Here is a 21,334-nt window from a genome sequence, read left to right on the forward strand (position 1 = left end):
CAGCTCTTTTCTCCAAGGGAAATGACCTGTATATATTGCCTTTCTCCAGGATATCTCCATGCCCCACTTGGAGGTTGGCAACCCTAGTTACAGAGATAGAGAACAGTCACATTTTTATCTCACTCTTCCTCTATGAGCACAGTGGAGTGTACATGCATTTAATTGGCAAACTTTTGTCCTACCCTTCCTCCAAGCAGCTCCCCTCATCCAATATATCCTCACAACAACCCTGTGCGATAGTTCAGGCTGAAAGAGTGACTGATCCAAGGTTACCCAGTAAGTTGCATAGCAGAGCGGGGACGTGAACCTGGTTCTCCCGGATCCTCGTGTGACACTGTGACCACTACACGACACCAGCTGCTATTGTTCAGATTGAGACAGATTGTCTGAGTGAATGGCTGGTCTGCATCACATAATACTTTTCATGCCCCAGTATGGAATTAGACCCAGCACGCGCGCCCCCTCCCCCGTTAGGCACCGAAACCATTACAACATATTGTCTCCATCATCACCGGCTCCTTTCCCTCTGTCTCTTCTTCACACAGTTCAAAACAATATGTAGCACTCTCCTTCATGGTACATGAAAGCATGTGCACTAATTTTGCAGCCTGTGGAGAGGCCTTTGGGTCAGCGTCTTTTGATACTTTGGGTGTGAGTTCAGAGGAATCCGTGCTTACAGAATTGTGCGAAGCCTTCTGCACATTTCACATGAATTTGTCTGAGCTTGTTCACAGCAGGAACTGATACTCAGGATAAAAAATGTATATATTATACATAAATTGCATTAGGTCAACCAGCCATATATGTGTACACAGTATACATGCTGGTCATCAGATTTGCTGGCATAGGAAACCAGATTTTAAATTGAATCACAAAATCAATTTTATACTATTTGACCAGCAAACTCAGATTAAATTTGAAAATGATTTGTTGTTACATTCTCTTCCATCACTTTACACTACACACCTAAGAAAGCCAGTTCTAACAATGAGCTGTTAGTAAGGGTTCAGAAAGTCTCGGGTCTACATTTCCCAGAGTTTCTTGATGAGAGGAAATGGGGGACAGGAGGACTTCGTTTTATATGAGCTTCACTGGAGTTTATGTCTGGAATGTGTGATCTAACAAAGAGTGGTCTTGAACACATAGAAAGTTTCATTTTCTCCCCATGGTATAACATCGTAAATGTTTTCTCTCTCATCCCTTCCCATCCTTTGACTTCCTAGTCAAAGGAGATGAGTATAGCAGCATTTTTGAATGTTCAGAGTAACCATTTCCAGGCAGCAATTATTATAGACATGAAGCACAACCAGGTTGCATTACAGTCAACTTGCCTTAGACTCTACAGACACAAGAGGTTTTTAAAAAATCTACACAGGTGAAAAGTCCCTGGTTCAAAAGGTCCTTCCTAATGAACAGTGTTGTATAGTGGTTAGAGTGTTGGACTAAGATCTGGGATACCCATGTATAAATCCCCAATCTGCCTTGGAAGCTTGCTAGGTGACCTCAGGCCAGTCACACACACTCAGTCTTAACTGCCTTACAGGGTAGTTGTGAGGATACAATGGAAGCCTGGAGAAAATGTAAGGTGTCTTGGGTCCACACTGGGGAAAATGACAGGGTATAAGTTGAGTAAATAAACTCAATAGGCAGCCTCAGCCAAGCTCCTCTTCTTTCTGCCTTAGCCCCCCTCCTGCAATATGAGAATAATAATACCAATCTACCATAGACAGGTGCTCTGCCCTGGATAGAACAGGTGAGCCCAATCTCATCAAATCTAGGAAGTTAAACAGGGTCAGCCCTGCATAATAATTGGATGGGAGACCTCCAGTGAAGACCGTGGTTGCAGAGGCAGGCAATGGCAAAGCACCTCTGTTAGTGGTGCTAACAGAGGTGGTGATCACCCCGCTCTGTTATGAAAATCCCATCAGAGGCCACCCTAAGTCAGCTATGACTTGAGGGCACACTGCCACCATCATGTATGCATTATTAAGATAATGTGCATTAATCTGTTTTGAACACTCAAAAAAGTGTATTTATACCTTGGGCATTGTTATTACTACCCTTGGAAACCCTTTGCCTAGGCATACCAAACCTTTGCACTGTTTTGTTACCTGGTGTCCGGTGCCACTCCCATCAAGTCCCCAAATTCCTGTGCTGTGCCAGCTGTGCCCTCCCATTTCTTGGGAGAATGATCCTGCCTGACAGTAACTGTTGCTGTTTTCTCCCATGAGGCTTGTGGTACCTGTGTTAACTTGTAGCCAGGTTAATTAGCATACTAGGAATGGTAAGAAGAAGGTATCTTCACTCACTGCCAGCATTCCTGTTCTTTCTTTCATTTACCTGGGGAATTGCCCAGTTTTTCTGCCACAGTTAAACTGCATGTTTTAACAGACAGTGCCCTGAAGATAGAGCACAGCAATAAGCTGTGATGGCCTGAAACTTTTGATCTGTTTTCCAAGTAATCATGAGAGACAGAAAAGTTGCATTGTTGACTTCCATGGAACTAAACTGGTTTAAGTGTGAGCACTCTTCTGCTCTGATGCTGATGCTCTACTTTCAGGCAGGGCCCCTTTGGTTGTTACTTGAAATCAATGGGGTTTTTTACTGTGCATTAATGTGAGCAAAGAACCTGGACCAGATTCTTATTTTACTTCCATTTTTATGTCATTGCCTTACGTGAGCGAACTTTTCTATACTAACCATGTGATCCAACACAGCAAAGCAAATGCAAAGTTGGTGAAGTTCTCCAGACGTGACTGTGGTTAGAGACAAAGTTTGTATGTCTCTCTCACCACAAGAAGATGTAAGGTGTCCAGCTGGTTTAATAAATTTTCCTAAGAAAGATCTTGAAAAATGTTGGGAATAGGCAATTTTCCATTTAACACTTTTCTCCTGCTTTGCTTTTTGAGTTGTGAATATTAACGGTATCCTCCCTCTTTAATATTACTTAATCATGTAGGGTATTGTGTTTGCATCATATCAGAACTCTTTTTTCAATGGGTCATCTTGATGTAGCAAATGCAGAGTTGCCCATTTCATTTTATCGCCTCCGAGCCTGCACTTTTAACAGCAACTTGAACTACACAGCAAAAGCTGTTGATCATGCCATGCAGTTGGTAACCCAAAGTAAATGGCAGAATGCAGCAGGCGAGGTTCATTCAAATCACTGCATTAAGTTGACATGGGACAGCAGTAACTTTAAGGGAAAATGGAGATGCAGCAAATAGGAATTTGATTAACTGAAAGAAGGAAATAGGGCAGTTTGACAATTTCAGAATGTACATTTTTATCCCACCCTTCCAGCAAGGAGCTTATGATGGCCTACATGCCCCTAACCCCATTTCTCCTTACAATAATCCTGTGAATCATCTTAGGCTGAGAAAGAAGCCTATGGTTACGCAGTGAACTTCATGGCAGAGTGGGCATTCTCATCTGCACCGTCCACATCTTGGTCTGAGTTCCATCTTCTGTGGTAACATGTAGGTTTCTATCAACTCCATACCTGAAGAACTCCAAGCAAAAAGCTAGGAAAAGAATAGAGGGTCAGAAGAATTCCTGAGGCCTATTGTTGCAAGGACTTGTCTTTACACCAAAAGGTAAGATCTTTCTTGCACTCTGCATTGAAGCTGAGGTGGGATTAAAGTATCAGGACTCTGAGGAGCGACATTTCCATCTCTTATTCTGGGCACAGCTCCTAGGTCTCTACCAGCTTGGATGATAGGAAAAATTCCCAGGGGTGTATCTGATTCCAGTGTCGAACTACACCTGTTGAATGTCTCCGTATTCTACAGCAATTAAGACATCTTCCTAATAGAAGTCGTGTAGTCTTGGAGTTAACATGAGCTCAGAAGCACTGCCATTTACAGGGCCCAACCTTTCTCAAAGATTCTTTCCATATCTTTGCAATAAAAGGTTTAAGACTTAAAGGTTTAAGAATTTGCCGAGTTCATTCTGTCTTACACTCTTTTCATACAGAGAGACAATCTGCGGGATGCCTTGGCCCAACCAGAATCATTACGAGATGGGGTCTTGTGCCTCAAGTGATTGAAGCTTTAGCTGTTCTCATACATCATATTACATAAATGCTCAAGGGGTAAAGACCAGCTTGGTTAATGTTGTGTACTGGGCCGAGCAAGGCCTCTAAAGTATTTACTGTATTGATTGCAATGTACTATACTGTGTTGAGCTTAAGGTTCAGTCAAGGCTCCCAATGCCTGCATTCTCATTGGTCCTTAATCCCTGCAATATCATAGGTTACTTTCTCAAGGCAGCAGCCAATCGGTCCTCTATAATAAAGACCAATCAGTGGCCTGCCTACTTCAAACATTGTATATAGTTTATGCAAATGATGGTATTGTAAAGTATGTATTCTCATTGGCTATCAGTTATTCTGGGGGTGGAGCTGCTGTATATATATTGAGGGCTTCTGTTCAGTCTGTCAATGTGTGTTGTGTTCCTGCTAAATAAAGAGCTGTTGAATTACCTCATGTCTGAACCCACTATTTAACACTGGCGACAAGGATGGGATCTCTGATTGGGTATGCAGCCCCAATATCAGAGCAAAATCACTAACAGGGTGCTTGGGTATGCAGCCCCAAGACCTGAGCTGAAATATTAAGCTTGGGTAGGCAGCCCTGAGAAACAGAGCAAATCACTTGCCAGTGAGGAATTGTCACCTCACCCATCCGGCATACGCTCGCTTCGTCCAGAGGGCAGACATGGCCACTAAGGGCTACTTGGAGCTGTTTGACTCAACAGCCGAGGACTGGGAATCATACATTACCCGGTTTGAATTTTACCTCAAAGCAAACAAGATTGAGGACAAAAATCTTGCAAGAGCGACATTCTTCAGCGTGTGTGGGCGTTACACATTTAATATAGTGTGGGCACTAGTGGCGCCCTGCTTCAAGCTACAGCATTTGACACAATAAAAGACAGACTCAAGGAGCATTTCTCACCACAGCCATCTGAGATAGCCTGCAGACACGCGTTCTACAGCCGAGACCAGGCACAAGGTGAATCAATAGCGGCATTTGTCACAGCCCTCCGACAGGCAGCCAGACAATGCAACTTCCCTGACCTTGAGATGGCACTACGTGATCGCCTGGTGTGTGGCCTTCGTGATGAGAAGCTACAGCACTGGCTCTTCACACAGAAGAGCCTCGACTTCCAAACAGCATTCAAAGAAGCACTAGCAGCTGAAGCAGCAGACCAGTCCACCCAGGAGGTGCGACGTTGGCAGAGTCCAGAGCTGCCCCTGAACGAGGAGCCAGTCCACTATGGGGATTTTGACAGTGGCTCTGAGGAAGAAGACGGTGTGCACAGATTCCATGCAGCGCAAGCCCAGCACTCTGAGAGGCAGCCATACTACGGTTCCCCTTGTTCTAGTTGTAGGGGAGACCACAAAAGAAGGAGATGCCGGTTCTGAGATGCCAACTGCCGGGCATGCAGAAAGAAGGGCCACATCGCTCAGGCCTGCATAACTGTCAGGAAGGGAGGCTCTCCGCAGCAGTCTCCTCGCCTCACTCCGCGCCGCCAAAGGCCAGGAGGGAGAGAGCACCAGCCGAATGAATGCCACACCACAACCGTCATCATGCACACACAAGCAGGCAACAAAGACAAGATCTACACCATGGTTTGTATTGAGGGAACACTGTGCGTCATGGAGGTTGACTCTGGGTCAGTGCTCTCAATTGTCTCCAGGGACACCTACAACCGCTTGTGCTCCAAGGGCAAGAACCAGCCGCTCAAGCCCAGCAGTCTACGCCTGACAGATCTCCAGGGTCGTTGGGTTCCAGTGGTCGGAGCTGGCCGAGTTGCGGTCAGCTACAAGGACTTTCATGGCCCCCTTCCTCTTGTTGTGGTTAAGGGGCACTGCAGTTAATAAAGTAAAGGGGTGAAAAAACCTACCAGAGGCTTGTTCCAGAGAGAGAATTGTGGGACTACTAGACTGGGATTCATGCCCAAACGTCCAGCTACAGTACATCTAAGCTATATGTGCATGTACAATCCCAAGCACCGAGTAGTTAACACAGCAGTGTTCCTTAAATCTAGAACTAATAACACCACCTACTGGATGGAAAAGGTTTAAACAACTATAATGGACGATTTTTTTTAAAGCAGCAGTTTAAGAAGGGAAGCCACTTTAAACTGTTGTAGCTAATAGGAATCTTTTGTGGCACCTTAAAGAATATAAAAACTTGTTAAAGGAAACTGGCTTGCATCATAGCACACTGATCAAGAAAAATGCATTGTGTTTCTACTTAGATATTATCCTGTTGATTGCTTTGATTTATATTATGTAATATACCTTGAGGGTTAGTGAGAAAGGACTATAAATAAATAAACAAATGAATATAAAATCTTTGAAGTGCCACTTAAAAAGAAAAGCAAGGAAGCCACACCAGTAAAGGACTAGAGAGTGCTCCTATCTGAAGGGCTGTATTTTCTCCATTCGCTTTGGTTCACTGAGGGAAGAATAGGACCCCTGCTCACCTTCCCAACAGTTAAAGGAATTTATGGCAGACCAAGGTTTGCAATAAAAGATTTATTTTTAAGAATTACAGATAAGTTGGCAAATTTCTCGTTCCTTCCAAGCTACCTGTGATCCCTCCTCTCCTCAAAATAGGGTTGCCAGCCTCCAGACAGGACTGAAGACTTCCAGACTACAGAGATCCATTTCCCTGGAGAAAATGGCTGCTGTGGAGTGAACTCTAAGGCACTGTGTCCTGCTGACATCCCTCCCCAGACCTCAGTCTCCTCAGCCTCCATCCCTAAACCTCCAGGAATTACACAACTCCTACCCCAAAAGCTGCTCCTGTGCGTTGAGGGACCCTGAAGAACTTGGGTTGCACACACGGGAATGAAGCAATAGCAGAATTCATCCCCAAACTCTTGTGAGGCACAGCAAGCTCTGCAAATGGATGAAAATGTGTGTGTGAGGAATTTCTGCCATTTCCTTGTCCTCCTCAGTGTAACCCCTCCTCCACTATCTCCCACACTTCAACAACTGCAGGACACTATAATGAGAAGGGGCAGGCAGAATGCCTTCAAAGGGTTGGGTCCAACCCTGTACTGTCAAAAGTGGCACTATACCTAAAACGTTTTTGTTAATTCCAACATCTCAAAAAACAGGGCTATTGAATATGAATATCCAGTTTAGTGTAGTGGTTAAGAGTAGCAGGACTCTAATTTGGAAAATTGGGCTTGATTCCCCACTCTTCCGCTTGAAGCCAGCTAGGTGACCTTGGGTCAGTCACAGCTTCTCAGAGCTCTCTCAGCTCTATCCGTCTCACGGGTAATTGTCATGTGGATAACAACAACACCACACTTTGTAAACAGCTCTGAGTGGGTGTTAAGCTGTCCTTAAGGGCAGTATATAAATCAAATGTTAATGTTATTATCTCTATGGTTATATGCTTACCTCAGATGATAAACTTTCCCCCTCTATTTTCAGTATTTCGAGTATTATTGCCATCGGATCTGAGAAGTGTTTTGAAGAAATTTCATTTGCGCTCCCTTCTTGAGTGAGAAAATAATAGATTATTCCATCCTAGTCAAATTTCAATTCACCTCGTACTTCTTTGGATTTTTGCAAGCAGAGGCTTGCTTGCAAAATACTAGAGCCAATTTTCTCCTCAGCAGCCTTCAAACACATGTGGCTACTCATCCATTCAGGTCTGTCCTCCTGGGAATAAACTTTCCCAGGGTCAGGAGAAAATGTGTGCAGGGTGGGGAGTGGGGATATGGGAAAGATCTGTGATCCTTGCATCCACAGATCACAGGATCCAACTCTAATACCGAAGAATCCTTTTCCTGAAAAGGCAACTGCTCTGCTTCTGGAACAATGTAGACTTTGAATAATTTTCTAACATTTTTAATACTTGTTTCTTGAATAATGCGTCTTTTAATATTTTTGAGTGAATGTCCTCCAAATCCAAAGTGAGAAAAGGCTGATCAAGCAAATCACAGTGCACCAAAGAGTAAACGAGTATTCATGTATATGCATATACTGTATTGTAAACTAGATAGCTGGTTTTGTGCATTATTCCTTCTAGTTCAGGATAAAAAAAAATTCAAACTTGACACCCAATTCCAAACCCACAGTTCTCCCTGTATTGTTAAAAAAGAGAGACAAATGTCAATTTTTTTCATTCCTTAATAGACTTTTAATATTCCTTGCACAATAAAATGTACAAAATATTTACTTCCCTAAATAAATAAAAACACACAACTGTAGACAGTGTTTTGCTTTTAACGAATAAAAACCGCACAGAGATCTCTTTCCCTTAGAACAAATTATTCAAAATAATCTCTCGCAGAGAAGTAAAGGCATCATCCAATCACTGGCCCTAAGTTCAGTAACTTCCCTTTAAATAAAGCTGCGTGGGAAAAGGCGGATGGAATAGAAGAGGATGAAAGACACTAGCTAATAAAACTTTTATTAAAAGTGAAGAGAGCCTACATGGCAGCCATTGTAACAGAGCTAATTGGACTCCATATCCATCAATTATGTCCAGTATCAGAATCTCTACTGGCTCATTTGTGGTACAAGAAAAAAATGGGTGCAGAGCAGGTTGCCTGCTGGGGAAAGAGTCCTTGTGGCTTCTGATGAACACCTGGCATTGAACAGTGGGCAGAGTTACAAAGAGCAACTGAAATAGCCATTCTTTTTCGTACTTCAATTTAGATTTAACAAAAATCAGACTGGAAGTGGCTCAGTTAGATTTAGGCTTCAGCTAATTCTTTCCCAGCAATACAACCAATGCAAATTCATTCCTTACAGGAAACAGAGAAGGGCAGAGGCTCAAACCTAGAACTGGCTGTACATTTCCAAGCCCCCCCCGCCCTTCACTGTGCCTGGAGTGCTTGTTCAGGTGCTTTCAAGGGATTGTCTTTGCAGCTGCAGGCTGCATGAGAAGCTTTGGAATAATGAGCTCTGCACTTTCTGCTCAGCTGCTATGCCTGGCCTCGGCATCCAAGCCTTTCAGACAGTTTCTTCAAGTATCATTAGCATCTCACCTTTTCTACAAGCTAACCTGTATATTTGCATAATTGGATCGCACCTGTAATGCATAATTGCCAAAAGTATGGCGGGTTTCAAACACTGCTGTCATTCTCATTTGCCAGACAGAAGAAAGTGTTTCCCTTCAAAGAGAAAGGATGTGGCAGCCACAGAAAGTGAGTTTTGCACAACCCTATGACTTGAGACTGATCGGCACTTCTGCTACTTCGTAACACATACCTCCAGGAGCGCCAGCCATGGGTTCTCAAGTAGCATAGCAGGATCCCTGTCAAGGGTCACATAACAGTTGTGGGATGGGTAAGACACAAGTGCTGGGAGCGCTCCATTGCTGTTGCAAGACAAGCAGGGGAGGGTGTTCTATTGCTTCTCACAAAGCCCACAAGTTAGGATGCTGCGAACTGCAGGAGGAAGGAGGAGCTGATCAGTTCTAATCTTACAGAGCAATGCCAAAAGCATCCACTTGGCTCTTTGTACCAAGCAAGAATGAAGGGGTGACCATTATGCTTAAAAATTTTTTTAAAGATACCAGTGGATTTCCATATGTAGCCATGGGATGCATACAAATATCCGCAAACTCTCAAACAGATGACTGGCCTGGGATTGGTGGGTTGGGGGGAGAAGAGTCCTAACCATGGCCTAAAAAAATCAGAACTTTCCCTTTTAAAAGGAAGTCTTGACAAGAAGTAAAATAAAATAGGAATGACTAGATGCACAGTACCAAGCACCTTTTTACATGTCTACTTATTTACAGGAGACTGAGGTCAGCAGAAAAAATCTTTTTCATAAGAATATGTCACTATCAGTAAATCTCTCCCATTCAGTGCTTCTAAGCAGTAGCAGAGAGTTTCCAAAGCAGCACACGAGAAAGTGTGGAGAAAATCCTATGCTACAGCAATTCATAGCCAAGCCGTGCTTGATTCCATTTAAATACGACATGGAGCTGAGAAATGATTGGAGAAGGAGCAGGTTAGTGCCCCAGGCTTTCAACTGGCTTGGATCTCTCCAAATATAAAATACAGCCACCACCCATGATGTCATGTCTAGCTGCAAGAAACTAGCTGCACTTGTTTCACACCTCTTACAGGAATTGAATGGAGCCATGACACAGCAACAGGCTGGGGGTTTGGCGTTGGAAGTGCCTTAAGCCTGTTGGAAACTCACATGTTACATTTATTCACAATTGTGGGAAAGATTTGTGGAGTTGTTCCATTTACACCTTGACTGATGTCTAGGCCTGTTAAAGGCAGCACTTCCAAGAGAACCAACAGAAGCGTGCAATTGATTTCTGAGAGACTGCTATATAAAGGCTTTTGAGAGCTGCACCCAAGTATTCATTCCAATGCTATTACTTTCTTCTGATTCTTAGACAAGCAGCCCTGGCTTATCCTAGGAGTTGAAAGATATAGTAAGATATTTTAACCCAAGAGTTTAGTTGTAGCTTCTAGGAATGAAGACTATTCTCCTTCCATATCAGAAACTGGATTTTTCTCCCTCTGAAACCTCAACAGGGGACATAGTCAGAGACTGTGGATTGCACTAGTGTTAAAAACCTGTGGTTGAAAGCTATCAAAATTGTCTAGTGGGAAAGCCTAGTTGAACATCCCGCCCCCCCTCCCTTGCAGGCTTTAGTGATAATCCTCCAGGGTCTCCGAAAGAGAGTTCTTTGTAGCTCCAACTGACTGAGAACCTTTAACAGGAATCTTGGGATTTTCCCCTCAAGCATGCTATTCTGGCTCACATACTTCCCTCTGAATAACAGTATTTCCCCTATAGTATGATCTCCCTTGGCTTTTATGTGGGTTGCCTGTGTTTTATTACAGCACCAAGATAGGCTGTCAGGATTGCAGGGCACTGTATATTTCACACTAGCAAAGGGGGCTGGATTGAATGGGCATTCCCAGTCCTCCAGCTCTAAGGAATCATCTACGTAATGACCCCAAGACTCAAAGCATGAAGGAATGCATTGTTACAACCAGAGAACAATATAATTTGTGGAGTCAAATAAAGGATTCTTGCCTTGGGGAAAGAGGGCTGGACTCAGTTTGCTGGTGTCCATCCAGTCCTACAATTCCTACATCACCATGAACTTTTTCCGTATTGGGTGTGCAGTTTCTACACTCTGCCTTAGAAATAGCTGCTCCACATGGTGCCGAGTGAATAGCTGCTAGCTATAATATGCCTCATTAAAAACTGCTTTGTAGCAAAAAGACTTAAAAAGAGCAATATGCTTTGCAACATTTGCCTGGCAGGGGGAGCAGCTCTGCTCTATCTGGGTGGCAGAAATGCTGGATCACACACTGGAAAACACAGCTTGGAGGCGGCCCTTGCAGTATGCTGAAATACGGGGGGTTCCTCCCCCCCCGCCCCTCTTTAGATCCTTTTAGTACAGACAAACTGGCCACATCACTTCCTTAGCAGGAAAGGAGGTTTGTTGGCTCACTAAAGATTCTTTTCAGTCCCGTACAGTGAAAGGTTCTGTCATTTGTTTGTACCAGTTAGTCACTTAAAGCCAAGACTCCAGAGGGGCATGTTCTACAGCTTGTATTTACACAAGCCTCTCTGTTTGCACTAACTGCAAGCTCTGTTCAGGGCATGGTGTAGGGAAAGCCTATCAGATGAGGACCAAGATTTAGCACTCTCTGCTAAACAAGCAACCTGCAGAGCTCTACCCAGTTTATTCATACCACCTTGTTCTTGACCTGCACTACTTCTTGCAATGGATAAAAAGGCATGGCTCATTCCTTCGGCGAGAGCCCCCTTCCCATGTATTTTCTAGTTTACGTGAAGACAGAAAAAGGTGTGATGCGTGGGTTGCAGCTCGGACCCAAAATGAAGACAGACCAACAGTAAGATGGAAAGGCCAGTAATGAGGGAGAGTAACTACTCTGACCCATCCTTTGTGCCTTCTGCAGAGTGTCACTTTTTCTCCCACACTCCTGGACAAAGCTAACACAGGAATAGCCCATTGCCAAAAGACAGGCCCTTTTTCTTGCAAACCTCTTTGGTAGGTTATTTGAGCAGAGGCACTTTGATGTAGGCATCAGAGAGAAACAGAGGACACAGTATCAGGCTCCCTTTCAGTCCACACCCTGAGATCTGCCCAGCATTCTTTTTTCCATCAGAGTTTTTGCATGTGTCTCATTGCAACACAACCGGGAAGAGAGAAAGAAAGCGGTATGTGCCTTGTTGACTCTTCTACATTTATCTTCTACATTATCCATTATACTGTGCATGATTCTTTTCCCACAGTCTCTTTCCCTTTCCCTTCCTACACTGAATACTTGGCCATGTCACTCTTGTCAAATACAACTTTGGTTGCAAAGTAAATGGCCACTAGCCCAAAGCCAGCAGCAGATGCCATATAAGCAGTGACCGACTGTGTGAACTGAACAACTGAGCCCATGAGGAGGGATGGGATGACCTGAGAGAGGAGGAAGGCACTGTCCAAGATGGCCAGGTCGGAACAGATGCCTCGGCTGGTAGCTGCTGCTTCTGATTCTCCCACCATCGTCCTGAGCGAGACTTCGCAAGGTGAGCTAACACAAAGGGCAGAGCCTGCCACAGGAGAGAAGAGGCTCCCACCGTGTCCATTCTGGTAGGTCAGTTTTGAGCCAGAAAGGTGACTTTTGAGGAAGCCAGGCTTCATGTCCAGTTGAGCTGTATCTTCTTTACTTTTATATTTAGGTAAAAATATCTGAAAGGAAAGAAAAGGATAAGATGCTGCATCAGAACACAGTGAAGTCATTAAAAAATTATTGCTTGAAAGAATGAAAGAAGTTGGCCAATGGAGCAGCTTCAACCAAAGGATATGGACTTGGCTTCAGTTCCAAGTCTATAAAAGCCAGGAAGTCAGGGTTAGTCGTAGCCCTAGCCTTCTAGTCGTAGCCTTCTCTTGAGGTGCTTGTCCAGAGCAATGCTTTGTAAATGGATGCACTTTGCTGTCTCTCTTTTGACTTCATGTGTTTCTGCTGCTCAAGCATAGCACACTCTCCTGGAAGAACCAGTATCATGGGGGAGGAGCACTTGTACCCTAAAGTTTTCTACCAAAGTGGCTACTGGAACTAGCCAAGGTGCAAATCACAGCACTTCAAGGCCAGAGTTCAGAAGGGAGTTTTGCATTCTATATTCCAGCTCATTAACACACAGCATTCTGGGAACTGAGTGATTTGTTCCCATTTTGTGTGAGTGTATCAGCTGCAAAAGTATGTTGTCCACAATATGAGCCACTTATTGATTGGTCAAACCTGCCAGCAATATGGCCTTAAAATGAACCCTCATTCTAGTTACATCCCTTGCTAGGGATCATATCTTCCTTTTGGGATGGTTGCTGGTGGAAGGGAAGAAAAAGAGAGTGCACACAGATACACACCATTTCTCTGTTACCCCACTTCAGTGACTCTAGTCATAATGGTTCCATGGTACACCTAATCAACCTCGATATACCCATCATACTTGAATTTCCTTTCAAATCCATACCAATCTTCATTTTAATCTACAAGGAAGGGAACTTGGGCACACTTTTAATACCACATATTAAGATACAAAAAACAGAAAAGCCAATCGAGGCTGGAAGCCTTCACCACGTTTTATAGCAATGCAGTCCCTATCAATCATATCTTGAATGGAGTTTTGCATGGCCTTTGTCGGTTAGTTTCACCAGCTGATATGTGCCCGTGAAATTCTCATACTCTGTCAAGCTGAAACCCTTTCACGGATTTATCACACTTGGTCTTCTCATCACACAAACTGTGAATTTTCTCTCCTTGCCCCAGTACATTCCCACTGCCACAACCCACAAAGCCAAGTTTTACAAGCAGAATCACATTACAGAATTTGGACACCTTATGCAAATTCCTGTTTGTACCCTTCACACAGGAGGAATTGCAAGGGTCACAGCTGAAGGTGAGGGATAGGATTTGGCTAGCATCAGAGATAAAAGGTGCAAGAAGAAGGCAGAAATTCTGGCACAGGAAGCCTGAAAACAGAGATGGCTTAGCTGCCGATAGTTATGTGGTCCTGGTGATCAGCTATTCCTTTCTCAACTAGTTGTAACTGTATCCTTGTGTTTGATATTCCAAAATCACAGGAGGTCTGACCCATGAATCTATTAAGGCCTGCAGTTCCATGATGGATGTCATTAAGTTCTTTCCACAAAAGCATCCTGCTCTTCTTTTAAAGAGACAGGAAGACGAAGCACTTCCAGAAAGCAATACTGTAGCCTAAAGTTAAATAAAAATCATCCCAATAATTGCAGTTCGATAAGATGGTTTCTCAGCAGCACTGTTTCAAGCTACCACTTTGTAGAAACCGAGGACTGCCATGTCAGTGATCCAGCAATTCACCTGCCAGTTCTCTAGATGCCAGCATGTCAGAAGACAATCAGAATGGATCACATATGGATGAAGGGTAGTACTGCAAACTGTTAAAACTGACCCGTTACCTCTCAGATCAAGTCTCTACACAGCTATGAACTCACAAAGTCCACAAGAAATTCAGACTCTTTCAGCCTCATCCCAACTGCAACACAGAAATAACGCTAACCTATTTTACCAGGATGTTGCAGGGATTACTGAAAAATCATGTAAATCACACTAAGAGTCTAAAATGATAAATGCCATGTGCTACTAATATCACAGGAACTGACCTTGCACTCAAACCATCTGTGCAACATTCCGTCCCCTCCATACACCCTCCCCCCCCCAATTTAAAACTGTTCTCCCATAACACTAGGGGGAAATAAAGGCACCTCACTGTATTTGTTTCTCTTATGGAGCTCAAATCCCCCTTCTTTCCCAACCAAATCCCTCCGCTTCTCCCCTCTGTTTCCCCAATCGACTCAGCAGCCCCAACAGCTTTGAAGTAAAAAGAAAAGAAAAAACGTGGGAGACCTAATGACAGTCCCTTGTGCCACACTGAGACTGGCCCGCAGTAGCTGAAGAGCAGGACATCAGGTGCCAACAGCACAAACACTCCATGAAAAGAGCTTGAAACATCTGGGGGTTCTGCTCCAAACTGCCCCCCAAAGAAAACTGGATTGGCTTGCAAGGAGCACAAGTGTGACGGACCAGACAAGGCAGTTCTTCATCCCCACTCTCTCCTTTCCCTCAGTAGGCCTCCAAACAGTTTATGCTGGAGGTTGTAGGACCCAGGTGCATAAAAGAAAGCCACATGGCCTGGGGGCTGCAGTACAGAGGGGGAGCCAGGTAGGCACTACTCTTAAACCAGCAGAAGTCCTAGCACCAGAAGCACTGCTGAGAGAAGCGGAAGGGAAGGATGATTCTACCCAGGATCCAAGCTACTGGCAATATCATCTTAGGGATTGGCAAGCCAGACCCTCTCCATCTTACTTCCCTTCCTCCAGTTACTTCCAGTACTTCTCTCTCACTCAGGCTGGAGACAAAGGCACTATAAGTGAAGAACAAAGTGGAAGGCACTCAGCTCCCCTCACTTGTGCATATCTTTTTTAAAAATGAAAACTAGACTCCTACACCCAACTTTGATTTGAGTGGAGCAGACCCATAAGAAAAACAAACATGGCTGCCTCTAGTGTATCTATTTTGGCCCTCAAAGGTCTACAAGGAAACCGAGGTTCTGTCAAAATAGTATTTTGCATTGTTTCCTGAGAGCTCCAGTTACATGCTGTAAGCCTCACTTAACAAGGCTGAAGACCTAGTGGATTTAATTCCATCTATTTATTGTCCAAATGTATAAATATTTCCTTTTTTGTGTGATGGACCTTTGTCATCACATAAACTTCGGTCTTCTCTTGGACCTTGTATATTTAGTGGACATATTTATTATGTATCTTTTTCAATTATACAGAGACCGAGATGGGTTTGTGTTCAAGTTCCATTTTTGCCACTGACTTTGGTAACACAGTGACCAATGTGACCTTGTAACATGCCGAAAGGAAGCTACTTATACCAGTTCTGAGAACCAAAAAATAAGAAGTGGAAAACACTTTGAAAGAGTACTGTGAAGGTCTGAGTAAGGAAATGACTGTAACTCTGTTGAATTTACAAGAAATGACAGATCTCCTATGCCCCCACCTCCACTCCCACTGCTGGATGCATTTAAAATACAGAGGGAGGTTTTCTGGGAAAAGATATAAATGGACCTAAGCCAATTCACAAGTTGATGTTCCAGTTCATGGAACAACAGAACTGAAGGAATTTTGATTCCATTCATCATCTTGGGTACCTATAATTCATGCAATATCACCCTCAAAAGAATAGCCATTTCCTCCTGTTCCCTATGCAACCCAGGACTGTCTAAGAACCTATCCAAAGGTGAAAGTCTTCATGCTCAGATGCGCGTATCACAGCACGATTCAAGGGCATGCGTGAAATGCAACCGACTTACGCGGCTGGCGAGTGTGAAGCTTCAGACAGGGTTAGTCTTGCAGGCTCTCACAACACTGGACTGGCAGCTGTTATGGAGTAACTGTTTGTTGATTCAGTTCAGAAGAGAGGAGAAGCAAACAAATCAAAACACAAGAAGCAGACACAAAAAGGATTGACAAGAGGCAGAGGAAAAAAGGTTTTAAAAACAGTAAAACGCCCAAGAGGGAGATGGGTACAAGAAGATGTATATTTAGCTAAGGTAAGAGGAGAGGGGACAAGGCCATGAATTATAGTGGCAGATTAAACATCCCTGTTAAATTATGTAATGTCTGTTTTTGTACTGGGAACACTTGCACACACTTCCAACTTGGCTAGTGAAAAGCCAGATGTGAGGTTGCTCCAAGGCTTAGGGCCAGACTATGTTATACCAAAGCAGGTGAGGCTGAAGGTATTGTGCCACCCCAAGTACCTCTTCCTGTACCACCATGGCTAGGTCCAAGGCAAACTCCAGAAGCAATGGCCTTAGAACCAGGCAGCAGGAACAGGCTCTGTGCGTGCGTGCGTGCGTGCGCGCGCGCGCGCGCGCGCGCGCGCAGGAGAGAGGGGTGCCTCTGCCACCAATGTAGCACCCCAAACAACTACTTGGGCATCAAACCAGCCCTGTGGTGAAGTTCTATGGCTGGAATTAAAGATATGCAATTTGGCCCTAAGAAGCAGACAAGGGGAAGGAAAGTGAGTTCTGATCCTTGGTGCACTTTCCTGCTTGGAAATGCTACCACTCCAGCTACTTTATCCCAAAGGAAAGGGAAAAGCAAGTATCATTTATGTAATTTATAGGATATTTCCATACAGTCTCACTACAGTATCTGTAGTGTGCCCACCACACCTTGCAATGGGCATAAAGCAGTCCCAAGAAGGACTTTCAACCATCCTATGTTGCGTCCTTGGACTTGTCTTGAGAATACAAATCAAGGCAACAAAGCAGGAAGCAGCCCCCAAATCTGTCCGAGAAATGCAAAATGACTAAACAATGATAACTTAAGTTCTCTGGTTTGTCATACTGTGAGCTTTCCTCCACAATTTTATTTCTACATTGTCTCTCTGCCCAAAGGCAGTTAAGGTAACACACCATTAAGAGGCCCAGGTGTGTGTTATGTGCCATCAAGAAGCTTCCAACTTACGGTGACCCTCTGAATTAACTCTCTCCAAAACTTCCACTCAATTGATGGCCCTGCTCAGGCCTTAAAAACTGGAGGCTGTGGCTTCCTTTATTGAGACCAATAAAGAAGCTAATGCTACTTGGTATAGGACAGCTTATATTGCCCTTATAAGCTAAAACAGTCAATAGTTTAATAAAGATTTGCCTTTTGCTCAGAGGGTTTAAACAAAGTGGGCTCTGCTTTGCCCACATTGCCTGCCTCTTTTCTCCTCACACATCTTAAGAAGCCTTCTACTAACATTACACACGCACACGTTAACCCCACCTGTTTTTCATGATGATAAAGGGATGCCAGTGTATAAGGTAGGATCTGTAGCACTGAGTAGGGGAAACCTGTCAGAGCAGCAGAAACAGTGACAATGACGACACTCTGTGAAAAGCACATGATGAAGGCAGTCAGTGGGAAAAAGGCCACACTGGCGAGGTAGACCATTCGCGTCCCAAACTGCTTCACCATCCGGTCCATGATTGTTGAGAAGAAGATGGAGATGACACACTGGAGAAAGAGGCCCAAACTACCCATCCGAATACCTGAGAAGAGATGCATATACAGTGGGTGAGATGGAGAAGAAACAGTAGGCAGCCTAGTCAAGACAGACGGGTTTAATAAATCCAAGCCAATTCATCTCAGAGGTTTGCCCACTAGTTCACCTTTAAGACCTTTAACTCATAACTGTCTCCATTAATAATGCAGTCATCTGAGGGAAAAAGTAATTGTTCCAGGATTGCAACAACCCATTTTATAATTAATAACAGATATGAAGTCCAAAAGTATGAATGAATGTGTATCGGGGGTAACTTGAAGGTACCAAAGGTAAGTATATAGCATTAAAGTTTTCCTCTTTGACTTCTCTCTGCAGAACTACAGATGGACGACATACAACAAAATATCCCTTAATAGCCTCAGTTTTAAACATGTACATGAGTTATCAAAATATGCCCTCAAGAACTCAGCTGTGGCTAAGAGGTGAACCTGTGAACAACCCTAATTTATGAGCTCTAGGCCCACAAGTCTTGGCCACTGAAGCATTAAAACTGGCAAGGGTGTTTAGACTGCTGCCAACCACTAGAGTTTCTCATCCATAACTTTCTTCAAGACATCCATAGAGGCTCTCCACGCATCTCCCAATGAAATGATATGCAAGCCATGGCCTCACGTTGCTGCAGTCATTGAATGCCATTGTTGGTACCCAATGGAGCCTCCAATGTGGGTAGGGCTCATAGGCATCACATGGGGGGAAATGTTTGTTTTTAATTATATTCAAGCTGGGTCACACTGACCTTAAGATGAATTATACTGGAACAAAAAAGCAGACAAAAGACCAAAGAGCTTTAGCTGGAGGCATTCCAGAAATCCTACCACTAAAGCTAATTTTTGAGCTAAGAAAGGAAAGATTAAATCTTGATCCAATCTTCAAAGCCTTTGCAACAAGAGGAGAATCCATACTTGTGGGATGGCACATGCCAGCTACAGGACATGCATCAGGAGAATCTTGCAGTAACCAAGCCATCCGTTCATTTCTTGGCAGGATTTTTGTTCACAGACCAGACAGCATCTTCCCTGATTTATTATTGAATCCAAGGCACTGACTGCTTAAGGAAACAGTGAATCGATCAGAAATCACTTTTAGTTCCTTTACAACATCGCATATGAAATGCAGTCTGTACATCTTTCAAGGATATGTGTGTTGGATCAGGCAGGGGTACACAAAGGCTACATTTTGCACACAACATGTGCAAAGGAACAGGACAAGGTACTGTCTGAATAAAAGGACAATGTATTTAGCAGAAAGGGACACCACAAGGAAATTATGGGCTAGAAAATAATAATTAATTAGTCAAATACATTTACGAGGCACCATGTTCAGCTGTCCCACCCCCAATCACAAAAACAGTCTTGGAAGCAGGATGAGAAAAGATTGCTAAGATTCTAGAGTAACAGACACGGGCAGCAGAAGTGGTGGACTGCTGGCTTGGTCTTACTTTGGAGGAAGCAGATCATATATTTTGTGTAAACTTTAACGATAAGCTACATTCCCTAGCTTTCAGGAGATTCTCAGGGGCCTGACAAGAGAAAGTGGACTGCAGGTAGGCATTTCATAAGTAGCATGTGGCTAGCATGCTATATGTTTTCATGTTTGCTTTACAAAACACATTAATAGGAAAGCTGACCTTAGTAGGTATTAGAATTTCCCTTTTGGGGGGAAATCCTTTATTTGAATGCTTACCAGATTTAAATAAACATTATTCCTTACTAGCAGGAATGTGAAGAAATTAGGTCCAAGGTTATTCAGAAAGCATATTCCTGAAGAAGTTTTTAAACTTGCATTTCCCAGTTCTAGACTAGAACCAATACCATCACAGGAACACAGACACTAACTGGTTTCTTCCCCTCTTCCATTCTTTCTTCCCTTCACTTCCTTCCAAGGTCAGAAAGAACCAAGAACTTGTAACAAAAATAAAATATAACTTCATGCAATTCGGCTTTGCTTGCATCATTTATCAGTGTCGCTCAGTGAAGGGTTTGGGTGCAGATATCAATTGCAGAGGCATAAGCAACAAACTTCTTTCCCCCATAGTTTACCTTCATCATAGTTTCGTCTGGCTTCTGTGCCTGGCTCAGCTCTGGGAACTCCCTGGTACAGCCCTTCCCCAACAAAGTCCGTGTAGAACAGCATGAATGTCATGAGGGCCATCCAACTGCACAGCTCAGCCACAAAAAGCTGCCGGATCACCTTGGGGATATGGCAGCACAATCCGTGCAGGCGTGGAGCCAAGGCGCAGAGATTCCGAAATGCCTGGACCACATGTTGGATCCTCAAGAAGCTCTTTGGAACCCAGCACGAGCAGCAGCTAAGGAGAGGGGGCACGGAAGAATCCTTCATAGCAGGGCTTGTCAGCACTTCAGTCAGGGCTACCACTTCCTCGGTCACAAAGGCAGTGGCCAGGACACAGCTGAGAAAGATGATGGTGAGAAGGCTGAACAGGCATTCTTCCTGCCCCCCCAAGTAAGGAGCCAGGAAGCTACTGTCCCAGTTGATTGCTGGCAGCAGGTATCCAATGCAACCGCCCAGGCTGATCATGAAAGAATACATGGAGAAGGCCTGCCGACAGTTGTCCGGCTCCTGGAAGAGATCAGAGAGAAGAGCCTCCAGGGGAGTGAAGCAGACTTGGCCACAGAAGTCAAGCAGGCCAACGCCCATGATAAGAAAGGCTATCTCCAGGGAGCGGGTGTTCAAAGCAATAAGGCTAGCCAGGTGGCGAGCATGAGGGATGATCAGAAGGCTCAGCAAAACTCCCAAACACAGGACCCAGATGAAAGGCCGACGGCGGCCATAGCTACTGCGCCAGTGGTCGCTGGCAGAGCCAATGAGAGAGACGAACAGTAGACCTAGAACAGGCCCAATCCCTAGAATTGAGAGGGGGACAAAATACATTATTTGACTGGGAGGGATATGACAAGGACAGTGGCTGTCACTTCAGAAATTCAACCAAGCACACCCAAATTCACCCTCTAGTACTACACCATCGAACCATAGGCTTCAAAAAAAAAATCACATCAGGTTAGGGTTGTCAACCTCCAGGTGATGAGGAAAAACAAGTACACCAGGGGACCACTTATACAAATATTGTATATTCTGTATACCATATGAAAGTGCAAAAGTGCGATAGTGCAAAGTGTCCAATTATATAATTAATAAATTCACAATACAAAAATACACAGTATAATCATATCCAGTACACATA

At 44.0% G+C, this 21,334-nt stretch overlaps 1 protein-coding gene across 1 annotated transcript in view; it reads right to left on the minus strand.

Annotated features, from left to right (window-relative positions):
* Positions 1-8,150: 8,150 nt before the first annotated feature.
* Positions 8,151-21,334, minus strand: part of SLC45A3 (solute carrier family 45 member 3) — a 50,755-nt gene continuing 37,571 nt past the window's right edge. The window contains exons 3-5 of the mRNA XM_054980960.1: positions 20,172-20,996; positions 17,853-18,118; positions 8,151-12,719 (exon numbers count right to left, since the gene is read on the minus strand). Coding sequence (XP_054836935.1) covers positions 12,294-12,719; positions 17,853-18,118; positions 20,172-20,996 — 1,517 coding nt within the window. The 3' untranslated portion in view covers positions 8,151-12,293. The remainder of the gene's footprint in view (positions 12,720-17,852; positions 18,119-20,171; positions 20,997-21,334) is intronic.

This window comes from Eublepharis macularius, chromosome 5, assembly GCF_028583425.1.
Source record: "Eublepharis macularius isolate TG4126 chromosome 5, MPM_Emac_v1.0, whole genome shotgun sequence".
NCBI lineage: Eukaryota > Metazoa > Chordata > Lepidosauria > Squamata > Eublepharidae > Eublepharis > Eublepharis macularius.